The following is a 12,720-nucleotide window of genomic DNA, read 5'->3' on the forward strand; positions in this document are numbered from 1 at the left end:
ATTGACTCCATAGCCGAAGGTCTCTGGTCTTATGCTGTGGCCTGTGGACAGTCTACCATAGACGGTATATGGTCTCTACCCATATATAAACTGTGAAGTCTACCATTAAATTATAAATAATCAGTGTGTCCAAAGAGATCGGTCTGAGCAAAACACTGTGCACTAATCTTGATCACAGAGGGAGCTGATAGTTGAGATGCAAAATGATTTGTAGGTCAGTGATTCTGCACAGGGCCTTGCTTAGACCGATTACCTCAAACATGTATGAACTCTTGTTGTATTGGATTGTCTCTGCAGTACGGACTCCGTTTCCCATGGTCCTCAACACCTCTCTAATAGGCCAATAGATGTTGGAGCGTCGGTGAGGTAACTGCTTGCCCCTGCTGCTAACAATGACCTGTGACTGAGGACATGGTTATGGGAAATACATTTATTACAGGCAGTACCACACTGTTATACTGATGTAATCTTACATAGCTTGACCATTGGGCGGGTTATGTGAATTGTCCAAATGGAAATTCAAGTCTTAGTAAAGCTTAGTGGCTGTTCTGATATTATTTATTTTCATTGGGTAATCTAGATCCCAGGCTACAATGTCATATTGCTGTACTGAACATAACCAAAGCATAGTGGGGTCGGCAGGCCTTAAAATGAAGACGTCACGTTGCATGTAGCCTAAACTGTTGCTGTCCTGTTGCTCGTCTGAATCATACCACATCTCCCATGGGACGGACCTACAACCCTCTCTCAAACTTCTAGTGTCTCCTTTTTGGCATTACACAGAAGTCTAGTGGTCAGCACGTAGACCACTGCTAAAAATACACAGACCAGATTCAGTTTCCTCTCTAACACATACCCTCTCACACCTACACACACACACACACTCAAACACAAACCCACTGGCCCCTGCCCTCTCAGTCACGCTATGGTCTTTTCCCACGTGCAATAAATATGTACACTTAATGCCTTCTGTTTCTTTGGCCCCCTGGTCCTGCTCATACTAACCCTCTTTAGTGTGTAAGTACAGCAGGCAGCGATTAGCTGATTAGCTCCACGTCACTAAGCTGCTCCAAGAAGCCCAATTACCCTCCCTATACTATACAGACGGAACAGAGCCAACCCTTTAAGACAGACAGACGTTTTGGCACTGATGATGCTTCCATTCTTGTCTGGGAGTCAGAGCCCTCAGCACTTACTTCCAAATCCACGACAATGTTGGGTTTTTGTATTTTATCTCATTGAGAATAACCCGGATGAAGAAAGGTTAAATGAGAGACATCTGTGTGAATTCTGCTGGTAGTTTTCCGTTGATGGAATTGGGCTTCTGCCATGCTCCTTCCTGTCTGTTCCTCTCACTGACCTCTAGAAGTGCTTAACTCAGTGTTAAACACTGTTACTGCAGTAAACCTATTATGCAGATCAGCTGCTGGGAGACAGATACACTGGCGTGACTAGAACTGTAAATATTTTACATTTAGTACTTTAGCACTTCTCCAGAGCGACTTCCGCCTCACGCCAGACTTCCATCCGTAACACTGCCATGTACAGTCAACTTCACAGGAAGTGAATCATCTATTACACAGCCATTGCACATGAGAAGTCCAATGACATGTATGGGCACGTTATGGAAAGTCCAAGTCAGTGGTTAATTGCTACGGTGTTTAAACTCTTAGTGAGGTAGTGGTTAGCAGGAGGAGCCGAGTCCGAGAATGAGTCGTTTTGTGGATCAGAAATCAGATGTTTTATTAAGGTATATTTTTTTATTGAGGTTAGTGTTACAGGTACTATTTCTCGCTCCTGGTAGAAGTTGCTCCTAAGCACAGATCTAGGATCAGATTATGATACCCCCAACCCCAGCCTTAACCACAAGGGGAATACACCAACACCTGTACCTGGACTAGTGGAAATGTAACCTTTATTTAACGAGGCAGGTCAGTTAAGAACAAATGCTTATTTACAATGACGGCCTACCGGGGAACAGTGGGTTAACTGCCTTTTTCAGGGGGCAGAACGACAGATGTTTACCTTGTCAGAAAGACATACTACTGCTACTTTACTCCAAACCGCTCAGTTTGGTCACGAGTGGATGGATCGGGCCTCCTCGCTGGCGCCTCACTTCCTGCTCTCCCTAACCGCAGAGCAGGTCACTTCCTCTCAGAGGTGGGGCTCAGGTGTTTCACTTCCTGAACTGGACGATGGGGGCGGGGATCTTGATGTCCTGGCCCCTTTCCAGCCTCTTCTCACAGTCGATCAGATAGTTGACTCCATCAACCAGCAACTGGACCAGCTCCACCTATACACACACACACGGATACACAGTTATTAGCAGTCGAGGTGGGGTGATTTTCTTTTATCTCTGGCCTCTAGTTTATGGTTTCATTCGGTCATTCAGTCTCAGAATAGCGGTTCTAGCTTTACCTCAGATTTTCCCAGACGGTCGTTGTTGGAGATGTCGAAGGTGTCTCCAGTTGTGGCCGTGTCAACTCCGCCTGTCCCTCTCTTCTGCAGACGCATGTTGTCCAGGATCTTACCGAAGCGGGGGTCCTGCAGGTTAAGTACAGAACTTTAATCAATGCTCTGTCTTGGGAAGGAGGGGGTCAATGCACAGGGACACTTCAAGTAAAAACATTAGGGAAGAGAGAGAGTGTGTGTGTTACCTTGCTGAGTTTGGGCAGTCTGACGTGCACTCCAGCCCTGAGTCCAGTGCCCAAGTTGGAGGGGCAGGTGAGGATGTAACCCAGGTGCTCGTTCCACATGAACTCCCAGCCTCTCTCCTGGATCAGCTTCTCCACCTAGAGGATGGAAGGACACGTGAGGTATTCTATACTGTATACTGTGTGTTCACATTCACGCCCCAAAAAATCACTAAACCACTAAGACGTAACATGTAAAGTACCTGTTGGAGTCCTCTGCAGAACCTCTCGAACACTCTCTTCATGTTTCCTCCCTTCTCCATGGAGATGACCCTAGTGTGGTCCTCCTCATTGACCCAGATCAGGAAGGTCTTCTCATTGTTGTGCCTGGAAGAAAGAACACATTCCTAAGAATCCAGAAACATTTGTTGATTGCACTGATTATGTCAACGTCTATGATCACAGAACACACATGCTGGTTAGAGGCTTCTGCTAGTAAGAGCCTTGTAGACCCTACCAGAGGCCCCTGCCGTCGGGCCAATCACGGGCCATGAAGGCACACGTCAACAAGGGGGAGACAGGCTTGTCAAACAGGAAGTGGTCCTACGGGGGGAGAGGAGGAGGGAGGAGGTGGAGGAGGAGAAGGTAGTGGTCAAGGAAAGGGAAGTCAGGGTTACAACTACATAGAGGTAATTCTACTTTGGGGAGGAGGAAGAGGAGTTGAGAGGAAGAAACCTTCCCCAAAGACCTCTAATGCTATGGGAACATGGTTTTGCTTTCTACTCCTTTGGTCTCACCAGATTCCCCTATTCACAGATAGTACTATCTCTACAGCTATTATAATACAAGATAGTCTTACAGGCATTTAAATCTACAGGGACAGGGTCCGGCTCTCTACTGCTCTGGTCTTACCAGATGCCCCTGGCATCAGGCCAGTCACGGGCCATGAAGGCAGAGGTCAGCAGAGGAGAGATGGGCTTGTCGAACAGGAAGTGCTCCTGATGCAACGTGAGGGTGAGAGGGCAAAGGTCAATGAGACTGAGGGTTGAAGGTCAACACTAGTCTAGTCTCTCCCAAATCCCCAAAGGATTGCCTCTATTTTCAATCCTTATCATAGCCGTTAGGCTTTAAAAGCAACATGATGTCACCCTAATGTGTCTAGACAGAATGGATTAACTTGGTAACTAAAAACTCTGCAAAACTTCCCTGAAATAATTGGATGGGCTACCAATGGGGAATGATGATAAATTAGTGCAATCGAGAACCATGTCTTCAGAAGAGTCGGGCCAGATAAAACTGATGTGACAATGCTGTCACTACAGTTCAGGTTCCTGTGGCACTGTTTCAGTCTTCACAACAGTCCCTGCCATTAACATGGTAATACAAACAGGCAATATCACGGATAAGAGGAATCCTGTATGCAGTTTACAAAGAAAACACGTAGTCATGTACTTTTTGGACGCAGACACAGACCAATGGGAAAGGAGAGGGGGGATACAGAGATCGATAGCAGTCCTTTGTGAGTGCCTCACATCAATAAGCTGCTGCTGCTCCTTCTCCGTCATGTCTCCCAGGCTGTAGTAGCGCCCGGAAAGGTCACCCTTCAGGCCGGCCAGGGCCTGCACGGTCACACGCTCCACCTCGCGGCGCTCCGAGCGGGAGCAGCACGGGGGCAGGCTCAGACCGCGGATACTGCGGCCTGTGCGCACGCGAGACGACAGAACGTATTTCTCATCGAAAACACCGTTAGTGATCTGAGGAGGGAACGGGACAGTTATTGTGCATACATCGGAGGACAATGAACTATACTCTGTGTGTGTGTGTGTGTGTGTGTGTGTGAGAGAGAGAGAGTTACTTTGGATGCATCCAGATCAGTGGGGTGTTTCATTGTCTTGGGGTCGTAGCCGTTGTGTCGGTCTTTAATGACGGGGTCAAAGAGGTCGGCGAACACCTGGAGAGAACGGGATGGACTGTTAACAGATCTCCTTCAGATAGATCGAAAGATGCACACAGGCAACCTCCACCACGTACCTTGTAGCTCTCCTCGTCCCCAGCCACCATGCCGACAGTCTTGATGAAGGGGTGGCCCGGGTTGTCCACTCCGGTCTGAATGCACTGGTCCAGGGTCCAGTTGTTAGGCGTCACCTGGTCTCTCAGCTTGCCGTAGATAGCAGGGGTCAGAGCGTGCGCCATGCAGTTGTTGTGCCTCCTCAGGTCAGGGAAGTCAGCGCTGGGGATGATGGGAGAAGTAGTTTTCATTCACCATAGAGATGAAAAGATCGAAAGGTGTGCATTATGAAGGACATTTCAAATAGAGTGTGATTATGGACACCGTCCTGGCCAAGAGGACAGTTTATACACTGCTGTTTTGGATGTGATGTGGATTTTTTTTTTTTTACAGGTACATATTGATTGATTGATTGACTGGTCGCTTGATTGATTGAGACAAGTAGAGGAAGTTGTTTTAGAGTGTTGGTGATGTGTCTAATCTGTGGCTCAAGGCTTAGTTCCTGATCTTGTGTGTTTGTGTGTGCGTGCGTGCGTGCGTGCGTGCGTGCGTGTGTGTGTGCGCGCGTGTGTGTGTGTATGTGTGTGTGTGTACGTGTGTGTGTGTACGTGTGTGTGTATACGTGTGTGTGTGTACGTGTGTGTGTGTACGTGTGTGTGTATACGTGTGTGTGTGTGTATACGTGTGTGTGTGTATGTGTATGTGTCTACTATATGTGGATGTAAGAAAGGGCAGAGGATGTATCTACTAAACGTCTTAGGTTTCATTCCCTGTCCCACCCCTCTACCTTTGACTTACATTTCAGACTGACTGCAAACTGGGTGTCAGATTCAGGTTTCTTCCCATTCAACAGGTGCAGCTATCCCAGGCCCAACTCATGTGCTCCAAATTATTTCTCCAACCTCTGTAGGTCGTCTGTATATGGCCAAGCTTTTTGTAGTCCACAGGCCATTAGAGGCCATGTTGTTTTGTAGTCCTACCTGGGTGGGTAGAGCTTCCTCCTCTCTTCAGCGGAAAGGATGTTGCTGTCAGTCATCAGGTAGCAGGTTGCCATGGTGCCTGCTCCCAGGCTGGCCAACAGCGTGGCCGTGTTACGGCTGGACATCATTCTAGTGAAGGAGAACGCCATCTTGGACGGTTCAAAGGTCAGAATCAGGTCAACTGGAGGTGGGAGAGAGAGAGAGGAAGCGGCAAGAAGAGAGAGACACAAGGTATAAGTTACACATTTAAAAGGCTGTACTTCCTCAAAATTCTTAAATATGTGTTTATTTATGCATTGGTTTCTTGTTGTGTATGTATAACTGTCGTTGGCTTCTTAAGAGCAGTACACTTCCTTCCTTTAACCTTTCGGCCTGTCTGACGGTCTTTTTCTGTTGTAGCAAGCTTCACGATGCAGAGTCAGACAAGCTTCACGATGCAGAGTCAGACAGTCACCCTCTTCACCCTTTTGACCTCTACATTTTGTCCATCGCATACAGACTGTGGATGATGCAGGTCAAGCAGACTCCATGTCCTCAGTTGAGTTACAATGTGCTTCCGGTTTGTTGATTGTACTGCATTCAATCGTATCATATTAAGTACTTTAAAAAAGTTCATAAAGTTTGTGCAGGTCGTCGATAACAAGCTTACAGTATGAGAGGGGAGTCTCAGCAGATGGCTGATTAAGCTCAGTCTGCTGATTTGGCCTCACAGGACGGCCTCTTAACTATCCCAAAATGGCTGACCCAAAATGGCCACCACCATCAAGGGGGAGGAGGTAGGATGAAGTTGCCTCTGTACACCAATCGTAGGTCACCAAGATAAAACTAACTTTAGTGTAGCCCCTGAGCAAGGTATTCCTTTCCATATGTCCTGTGACTAAAATCTAAAGGTGAAAGGTCGTTCTCACCCACTTGTCCTTCACTTCAGCACAGAGGAGAGAAAGAGGGAGAAACAGAGAAATAGAGAGACAGAGAGATGGGAGAAAGAGAGACACAGAGAGAGACACAGAGAGAGACACAGAGAGAGGGAAAGCAGTCTTAAAACAGAGAGGTCTATATAGATCTGTAGAGGTCTAGTCACTAAAAGAACAGAAGCAGGGATTGACTTTCTGTTTCATTAATCCTTCTACACACCTATTACATCATTGTCTGCAGTCGTCAGTTGACAAAGTTCCATGTGATTGTTCTTCATTAAGAATACAGTAACGACTTGGAGGAAGAATACAATTGGGTTTGATCGCCAGATCGTCAGTTAGCTGCAAAGCTGACAATGCACCCGCTCTACTCTACGATCCATATCAATGAAGCCCAACGTGCATCTCAGTGTCTGAACACAAGGTCTCTGGGTCAACTCAACACTATTGACCTCAAAGTCGTGGCTGTGTTTACCCCCGAGTTAAGTACAGCAGACCAGAACAAAGTAGGTGGCTGAGGGGTTTGATAGGATGAGGCAGCCTGAGAGGAGGAGGCAGTCTGAGAGGATGAGGCAGCCTGAGAGGAGGAGGCAGTCAGCGCTGAAAGACATGTTTATTTATATAGAAATCTAGAGGAGAGAAACTGTGCCAAACGGGTCTCATGCCATGACCGCTCTTTCAGGAATCAAAACACCGCAGGCCACGTGTTCTGTCCTGCTCTGACATTCCGAACCGGTCACAGCCTCTCATTACAGGACACAGGCCAAGACAAGGACACGGGGAGTGGATGAGAGAGAGAGAGAGAGACACACACACACACACACACACAGAGAGACATAGAGAGACATAGAGAGATAGAGAAAGAGCAATGGATACAGAGATGAATCAGTGATAAGGTTATGTCATAAATGGCGAGCAGCTGGTATGACAGGCCTGTATGGTGGTTTAAATGCCTCGGAGTCACAGTGGTAATAGAAGCCTTAAAGCCAGGATTACACTAGAACCAGCTCTGAAACCACAGATCTAGGATCAGTTTACCGTCACGGGGAGAAATGTAAAAACTGACCTTAGATCAGTGTCGGGGAGCAATTTCATGCTACTAGCCATACGGAGAGGAGTGTTAAACACATGGTGATGGAATACTACTTCTCTGTAAAGCTCTCGAAAGGATGCATTATCTCAAGTCGTGAAGCAGCTCATTACCGTTATGACAGCTAATAATGTGCTTAAGGAACTGATGCTCTGCTGTCCTTCAGAACGTCAGACGTGACCATGTAGATCAGTCTACGTTCCCTACGCCAAAAGGCTCCTGCTCTGTCCATCAATATCATGTCAATATAGCAATTATAGTGACAACTATCAGCCAAATCTCATAAAGATACTACGCGTAAGGAAACTTGAACTAATAACCTGTTGGTGGAAGCGAGATGTTAACAACTACTTGGCTGCATCTAGAACTTTTCAAATGTATACATTTAAAACAGCCTGTTATTATCCCCCCTTGTCTGAATGAGAGATAGAGGAGAGCTACAGAGAGAGGGAACACATAATGAAAGATAGAGAGTACAGTACCTGTTTCACTGCTGGTTTCCCTCCCTGCTAAAGATTTCTCTTTCAGGAGTCTATTTCTCTTTCTGATCCCACACTCTACCCACTAACACGTGACTAGGACCTGTGCTTTAGGCCAATTAAAATGTCTGAATTTACGCTGTGAGCCAATGGGTATGTAAGAAGCTGTGCTGCTGACCAATCAAATGTATTTCTGGTGCAACACCTTGGATGGTCCTGGCTCTGCTGCCCGTATTGACCTTGATCTGTACTAGACGCAAAGATCCCTCCCCTCCCCTCTCCAAACATAGATAGCGTCTCTCTCTCTCTCTCTCTCCCCCCCTCTTCCCCCCTTCCCCTCTCACTCTTTCTCTCCCCCCCCCCCCCGCTCTCAGCTCTTGACTGTTGAGATGAATATCAACTTACTATAGAAGTGACATGAACAACTTTTATTTTATTTCCAAGCCAGGGGTGTAAATCTGTACATTCTCTAAGTAAGTGCATGGAACAATACAGCGGTGAAACAGCAGGTTTTATAACAAAGTACAATGTCAGGTATAAAAGCAGGACCGTAGATACTATCAGGATGTGAGAAAGATTCCTGCCATTCAGGACCGTAGATACTATCAGGATGTGAGAAAGATTCCTGCCATTCAGGACCGTAGATACTATCAGGATGTGAGAAAGATTCCTGCCATTCAGGACCGTAGATACTATCAGGATGTGAGAAAGATTCCTGCCATTCAGGACCGTAGATACTATCAGGATGTGAGAAAGATTCCTGCCATTCAGGACCGTAGATACTATCAGGATGTGAGAAAGATTCCTGCCATTCAGGACCGTAGATACTATCAGGATGTGAGAAAGATTCCTGCCATTCAGGACCGTAGATACTATCAGGATGTGAGAAAGATTCCTGCCATTCAGGACCGTAGATACTATCAGGATGTGAGAAAGATTCCTGCCATTCAGGACCGTAGATACTATCAGGATGTGAGAAAGATTGCTGCCATTCAGGACCGTAGATACTATCAGGATGTGAGAAAGATTCCTGCCATTCAGGACCGTAGATACTATCAGGATGTGAGAAAGATTCCTGCCATTCAGGACCGTAGATACTATCAGGATGTGAGAAAGATTCCTGCCATTCAGGACCGTAGATACTATCAGGATGTGAGAAAGATTCCTGCCATTCAGGACCGTAGATACTATCAGGATGTGAGAAAGATTCCTGCCATTCAGGACCGTAGATACTATCAGGATGTGAGAAAGATTCCTGCCATTCAGGACCGTAGATACTATCAGGATGTGAGAAAGATTCCTGCCATTCAGGACCGTAGATACTATCAGGATGTGAGAAAGATTCCTGCCATTCAGGACCGTAGATACTATCAGGATGTGAGAAAGATTCCTGCCATTCAGGACCGTAGATACTATCAGGATGTGAGAAAGATTCCTGCCATTCAGGACCGTAGATACTATCAGGATGTGAGAAAAATTCCTGCCATTCAGGACCGTAGATACTATCAGGATGTGAGAATGATTCCTGCCATTCAGGACCGTAGATACTATCAGGATGTGAGAAAGATTCCTGCCATTCAGGACCGTAGATACTATCAGGATGTGAGAAAGATTCCTGCCATTCAGGACCGTAGATACTATCAGGATGTGAGAATGATTCCTGCCATTCAGGACCGTAGATACTATCAGGATGTGAGAAAGATTCCTGCCATTCAGGACCGTAGATACTATCAGGATGTGAGAAAGATTCCTGCCATTCAGGACCGTAGATACTATCAGGATGTGAGAAAGATTGCTGCCATTCAGGACCGTAGATACTATCAGGATGTGAGAAAGATTCCTGCCATTCAGGACCGTAGATACTATCAGGATGTGAGAAAGATTCCTGCCATTCAGGACCGTAGATACTATCAGGATGTGAGAAAAATTCCTGCCATTCAGGACCGTAGATACTATCAGGATGTGAGAAAGATTCCTGCCATTCAGGACCGTAGATACTATCAGGATGTGAGAAAGATTCCTGCCATTCAGGACTGTAGATACTATCAGGATGTGAGAAAGATTCCTGCCATTCAGGACTGTAGAAAACGGAAGCAGTCTGGAAAAAGCAGTTATCTGAAGAACAACACTGTAAGGAAAGAGAAACGTGCTCTACCGCTTAAACGATCCAAAAGCTCCAAGAAGTTACAAATCTATTGACATTACAAATCAATAGCGCAAGATTTCCAAAACAATACTTTTTAACAAGTGATCAGATAAAAACCGAACAAATACTAATAACTAAACACATTCAGAGACAAGCTACAACATTGAGAAATATTCAGACAAAAGTTGTAAGTAAACTTTAACAACCGTTTGGGTCAAGTCCCTTTACTTGAATGTCGTCATTCACAAAACAGACATGTTACACTTGATTGAACAACATTTCTGAAACTGCAATTTGGGTCAGGACTGGCAAAGGTAAAGCTGTACATGTATATTCTCTAATACACCGTCTGGCTCTGGGGAGAATTAGCTACAGTATATTAGATTGTGCAAAATTACACGGTTGAAAAAAGTGGCTCCTCATATGCCTTTACATGTTCTTCAAATGTTTCGTGTAACAAATAACAGTTTAAAACCTTCACACAGAGAACCCACGGGGCACACACTGGTTGAATCAATGTTGTTTCCACCTCATTTCACCTTGAACCAATGTGGAATAGATGTTGAATTGATGTCAGTGTCCAGTGTGAATACAATAATAGACAGAAGTAAAACAATGTTTAAAATGCTTAATACATAAGTAAGTAAATAAACATGCTAAATGACAGGATGTAAAGTCCATGCTTACATCATCAGTGTGTGTCACCAGGAACAAGGCCGGAACCAATCAGGTAATTGTTCAATAGACACAGATAGACTCGATTGGACCTGAGTGACAAGTTCGTCTTCTGGTTAACAAATAGGTTTTCATATTTTGGCTAGGCCTTCTATAAATCAATAAATTCACCTTATTAGGGTATACTAAATATGCTATAGGCTATGCAGAGCCGTGGTCGGGTCCATTCGGCTCCACTCTAGTCTATCAGCTGTAGTTAAATAGACCCGATGACAATCAGACAGGACACGACCCGGACCCGAGGGAAAATATTGAATTTTGAACCCGGTCGGGTCTCGGGTATTCGGGTTCGGGTGGACCCATGAAAATGTCTTCAAGGAAGTGCAAAAACCTTTGGGGAATGTTATCACTATTTGATGAGGCTGTTCACCAGTAGAGGGCAATATAGTGACCGCCACTGTTCCTCCCCACTCGTCTGCCCACAGCTGCCATTAGTCTGGCAAGCTAGACGTCTCTCCTAATCAGTTACAGCCAAACCTGCCTTTTTCAGAGCAAATGGAAATGGATACATGGAAATGCATGCAAGATCATCAGGAAATCATTATAACATGTTATAAACACACTTTACAGTTTATTACTAAATCTTGATATGTACATATTTACAAGCAAGGCACATATTCACCAGAGTTCTTAAGCATAATCATTGGCAATGGTGATAAAGTAACAGGAACCCTTAACCGGGTGATTCTCAGGGCTCTCCCGTCCACTGTTTCCATAGTTACCAAGCAGATAACAATAAGAACAGTAACTACTAAGTGTCTGATGCAGCTGGACTGAGACCGACTGTTTCTGTGTGTTTAGCCAGGAGGGATGCGGGGTTCAATCTTCAGGGACAGCTCATACAACGTGTCCTCATCCATCACCAGAGTCTTATCCAGCAGGAACTGAGTCACCTGGGAGAGAGCGAGACGGAGAGGAAGCCCGGCGAGTCAGTTAGTTCTAACAGGGTTGTAGCTAGAAACATTGATTGACTGTGCTGTGCGGCGGGTGTTACCTTGGCTTGGTGCTCTATCCTGTAGGGCGCACCCTGGAACTGACGGATCTCTCTGATGATGTGAGAAATCTGGAACAGACAGGAGAATAGGGAGGAGAGACATGAGACAAGCATAGAGAGAGAGAGAGATGCAGGCTGACTGATTGACTGACTGTGTGTGTGTGCGTGCGTTTGTGTGTTTACCATCCTCATCTTGGAGAAGTTGACGAGTCCCTCCTCGGTGAAGTTGGGCGTTCCCTCTTCGATGAAGGCCAGGTCAGTCAGGTACATCCCCAGATAGGGCACACAGGGAGGGTTGCAGCTGCACACGGACCAACCCATCAATCAATGTTCACATAGTATTCAAGCTTTTCCTAACTTTTCACAAGTCCTTAAAGAGATTGAAAAAGGATCTACAGCCCTTACAAATTCGTAACATATCATACGAATTGCAGGATAAAAAATAAATAAAAAATGCGGGATGGAGCATCATACGCGATGGATGACTATGTACAGTACACGATTGTGCACCATTTCCTGGGAAGTTTTGTCTCCATTTTGTCTCGTGAGCGCTACTTTCAAAACTACTGGCTGAAATGATACAAAACATCTATAGCATCACTTTAATTATTTAAAAAATACGCGCTTAATCATGTGGACAAATATCCTGCCTCTATTGTAATTGTGCTCGGCAGATTTTTCACCTTGTCGGCACGGGTATTCGAACTGGCCCAAACGCTCTAACCGCAAGGCTACCTGACG

At 45.6% G+C, this 12,720-nt stretch overlaps 2 protein-coding genes across 6 annotated transcripts in view; both read right to left on the bottom strand.

Annotated features, from left to right (window-relative positions):
- Positions 1–1,722: 1,722 nt before the first annotated feature.
- ckmt2a (creatine kinase, mitochondrial 2a (sarcomeric)) lies at positions 1,723–8,348 on the bottom strand. Of its 2 annotated transcripts, none has more exons than XM_031803059.1 (10): positions 8,108–8,348; positions 5,622–5,802; positions 4,665–4,863; positions 4,489–4,584; positions 4,166–4,387; positions 3,546–3,631; positions 2,897–3,020; positions 2,658–2,792; positions 2,419–2,544; positions 1,723–2,293 (listed from the first exon to the last, which is right to left on the bottom strand). In XM_031803059.1, the coding sequence occupies exons 2-10, from the start codon at positions 5,768–5,770 to the stop codon at positions 2,177–2,179; spliced, it is 1,254 nt and encodes a 417-aa protein (XP_031658919.1). In that variant the 5' UTR covers positions 5,771–5,802; positions 8,108–8,348; the 3' UTR covers positions 1,723–2,176. The 2 variants fall into 2 exon arrangements, with proteins under 2 accessions (XP_031658919.1, XP_020313865.1); XM_020458276.2 differs by lacking the exon at positions 3,546–3,631 and adding an exon at positions 3,151–3,236 and having other exon boundaries at positions 8,108–8,236.
- A 2,087-nt stretch (positions 8,349–10,435) lies between these two features.
- The window catches only part of rasgrf2a (Ras protein-specific guanine nucleotide-releasing factor 2a), a 50,819-nt gene continuing 48,534 nt past the window's right edge, over positions 10,436–12,720 (bottom strand). For all 4 annotated transcript variants that reach the window (XM_031803062.1, XM_031803061.1, XM_020458589.2 and 1 more), the window contains 3 exons: positions 12,163–12,280; positions 11,980–12,048; positions 10,436–11,878 (listed from right to left, as the gene is read on the bottom strand). In XM_031803062.1, coding sequence (XP_031658922.1) covers positions 11,783–11,878; positions 11,980–12,048; positions 12,163–12,280 — 283 coding nt within the window. In that variant the 3' untranslated portion in view covers positions 10,436–11,782. The remainder of the gene's footprint in view (positions 11,879–11,979; positions 12,049–12,162; positions 12,281–12,720) is intronic.

This window comes from Oncorhynchus kisutch, linkage group LG23 (assembly GCF_002021735.2).
Source record: "Oncorhynchus kisutch isolate 150728-3 linkage group LG23, Okis_V2, whole genome shotgun sequence".
Taxonomy (NCBI): Eukaryota; Metazoa; Chordata; class Actinopteri; order Salmoniformes; family Salmonidae; genus Oncorhynchus; species Oncorhynchus kisutch.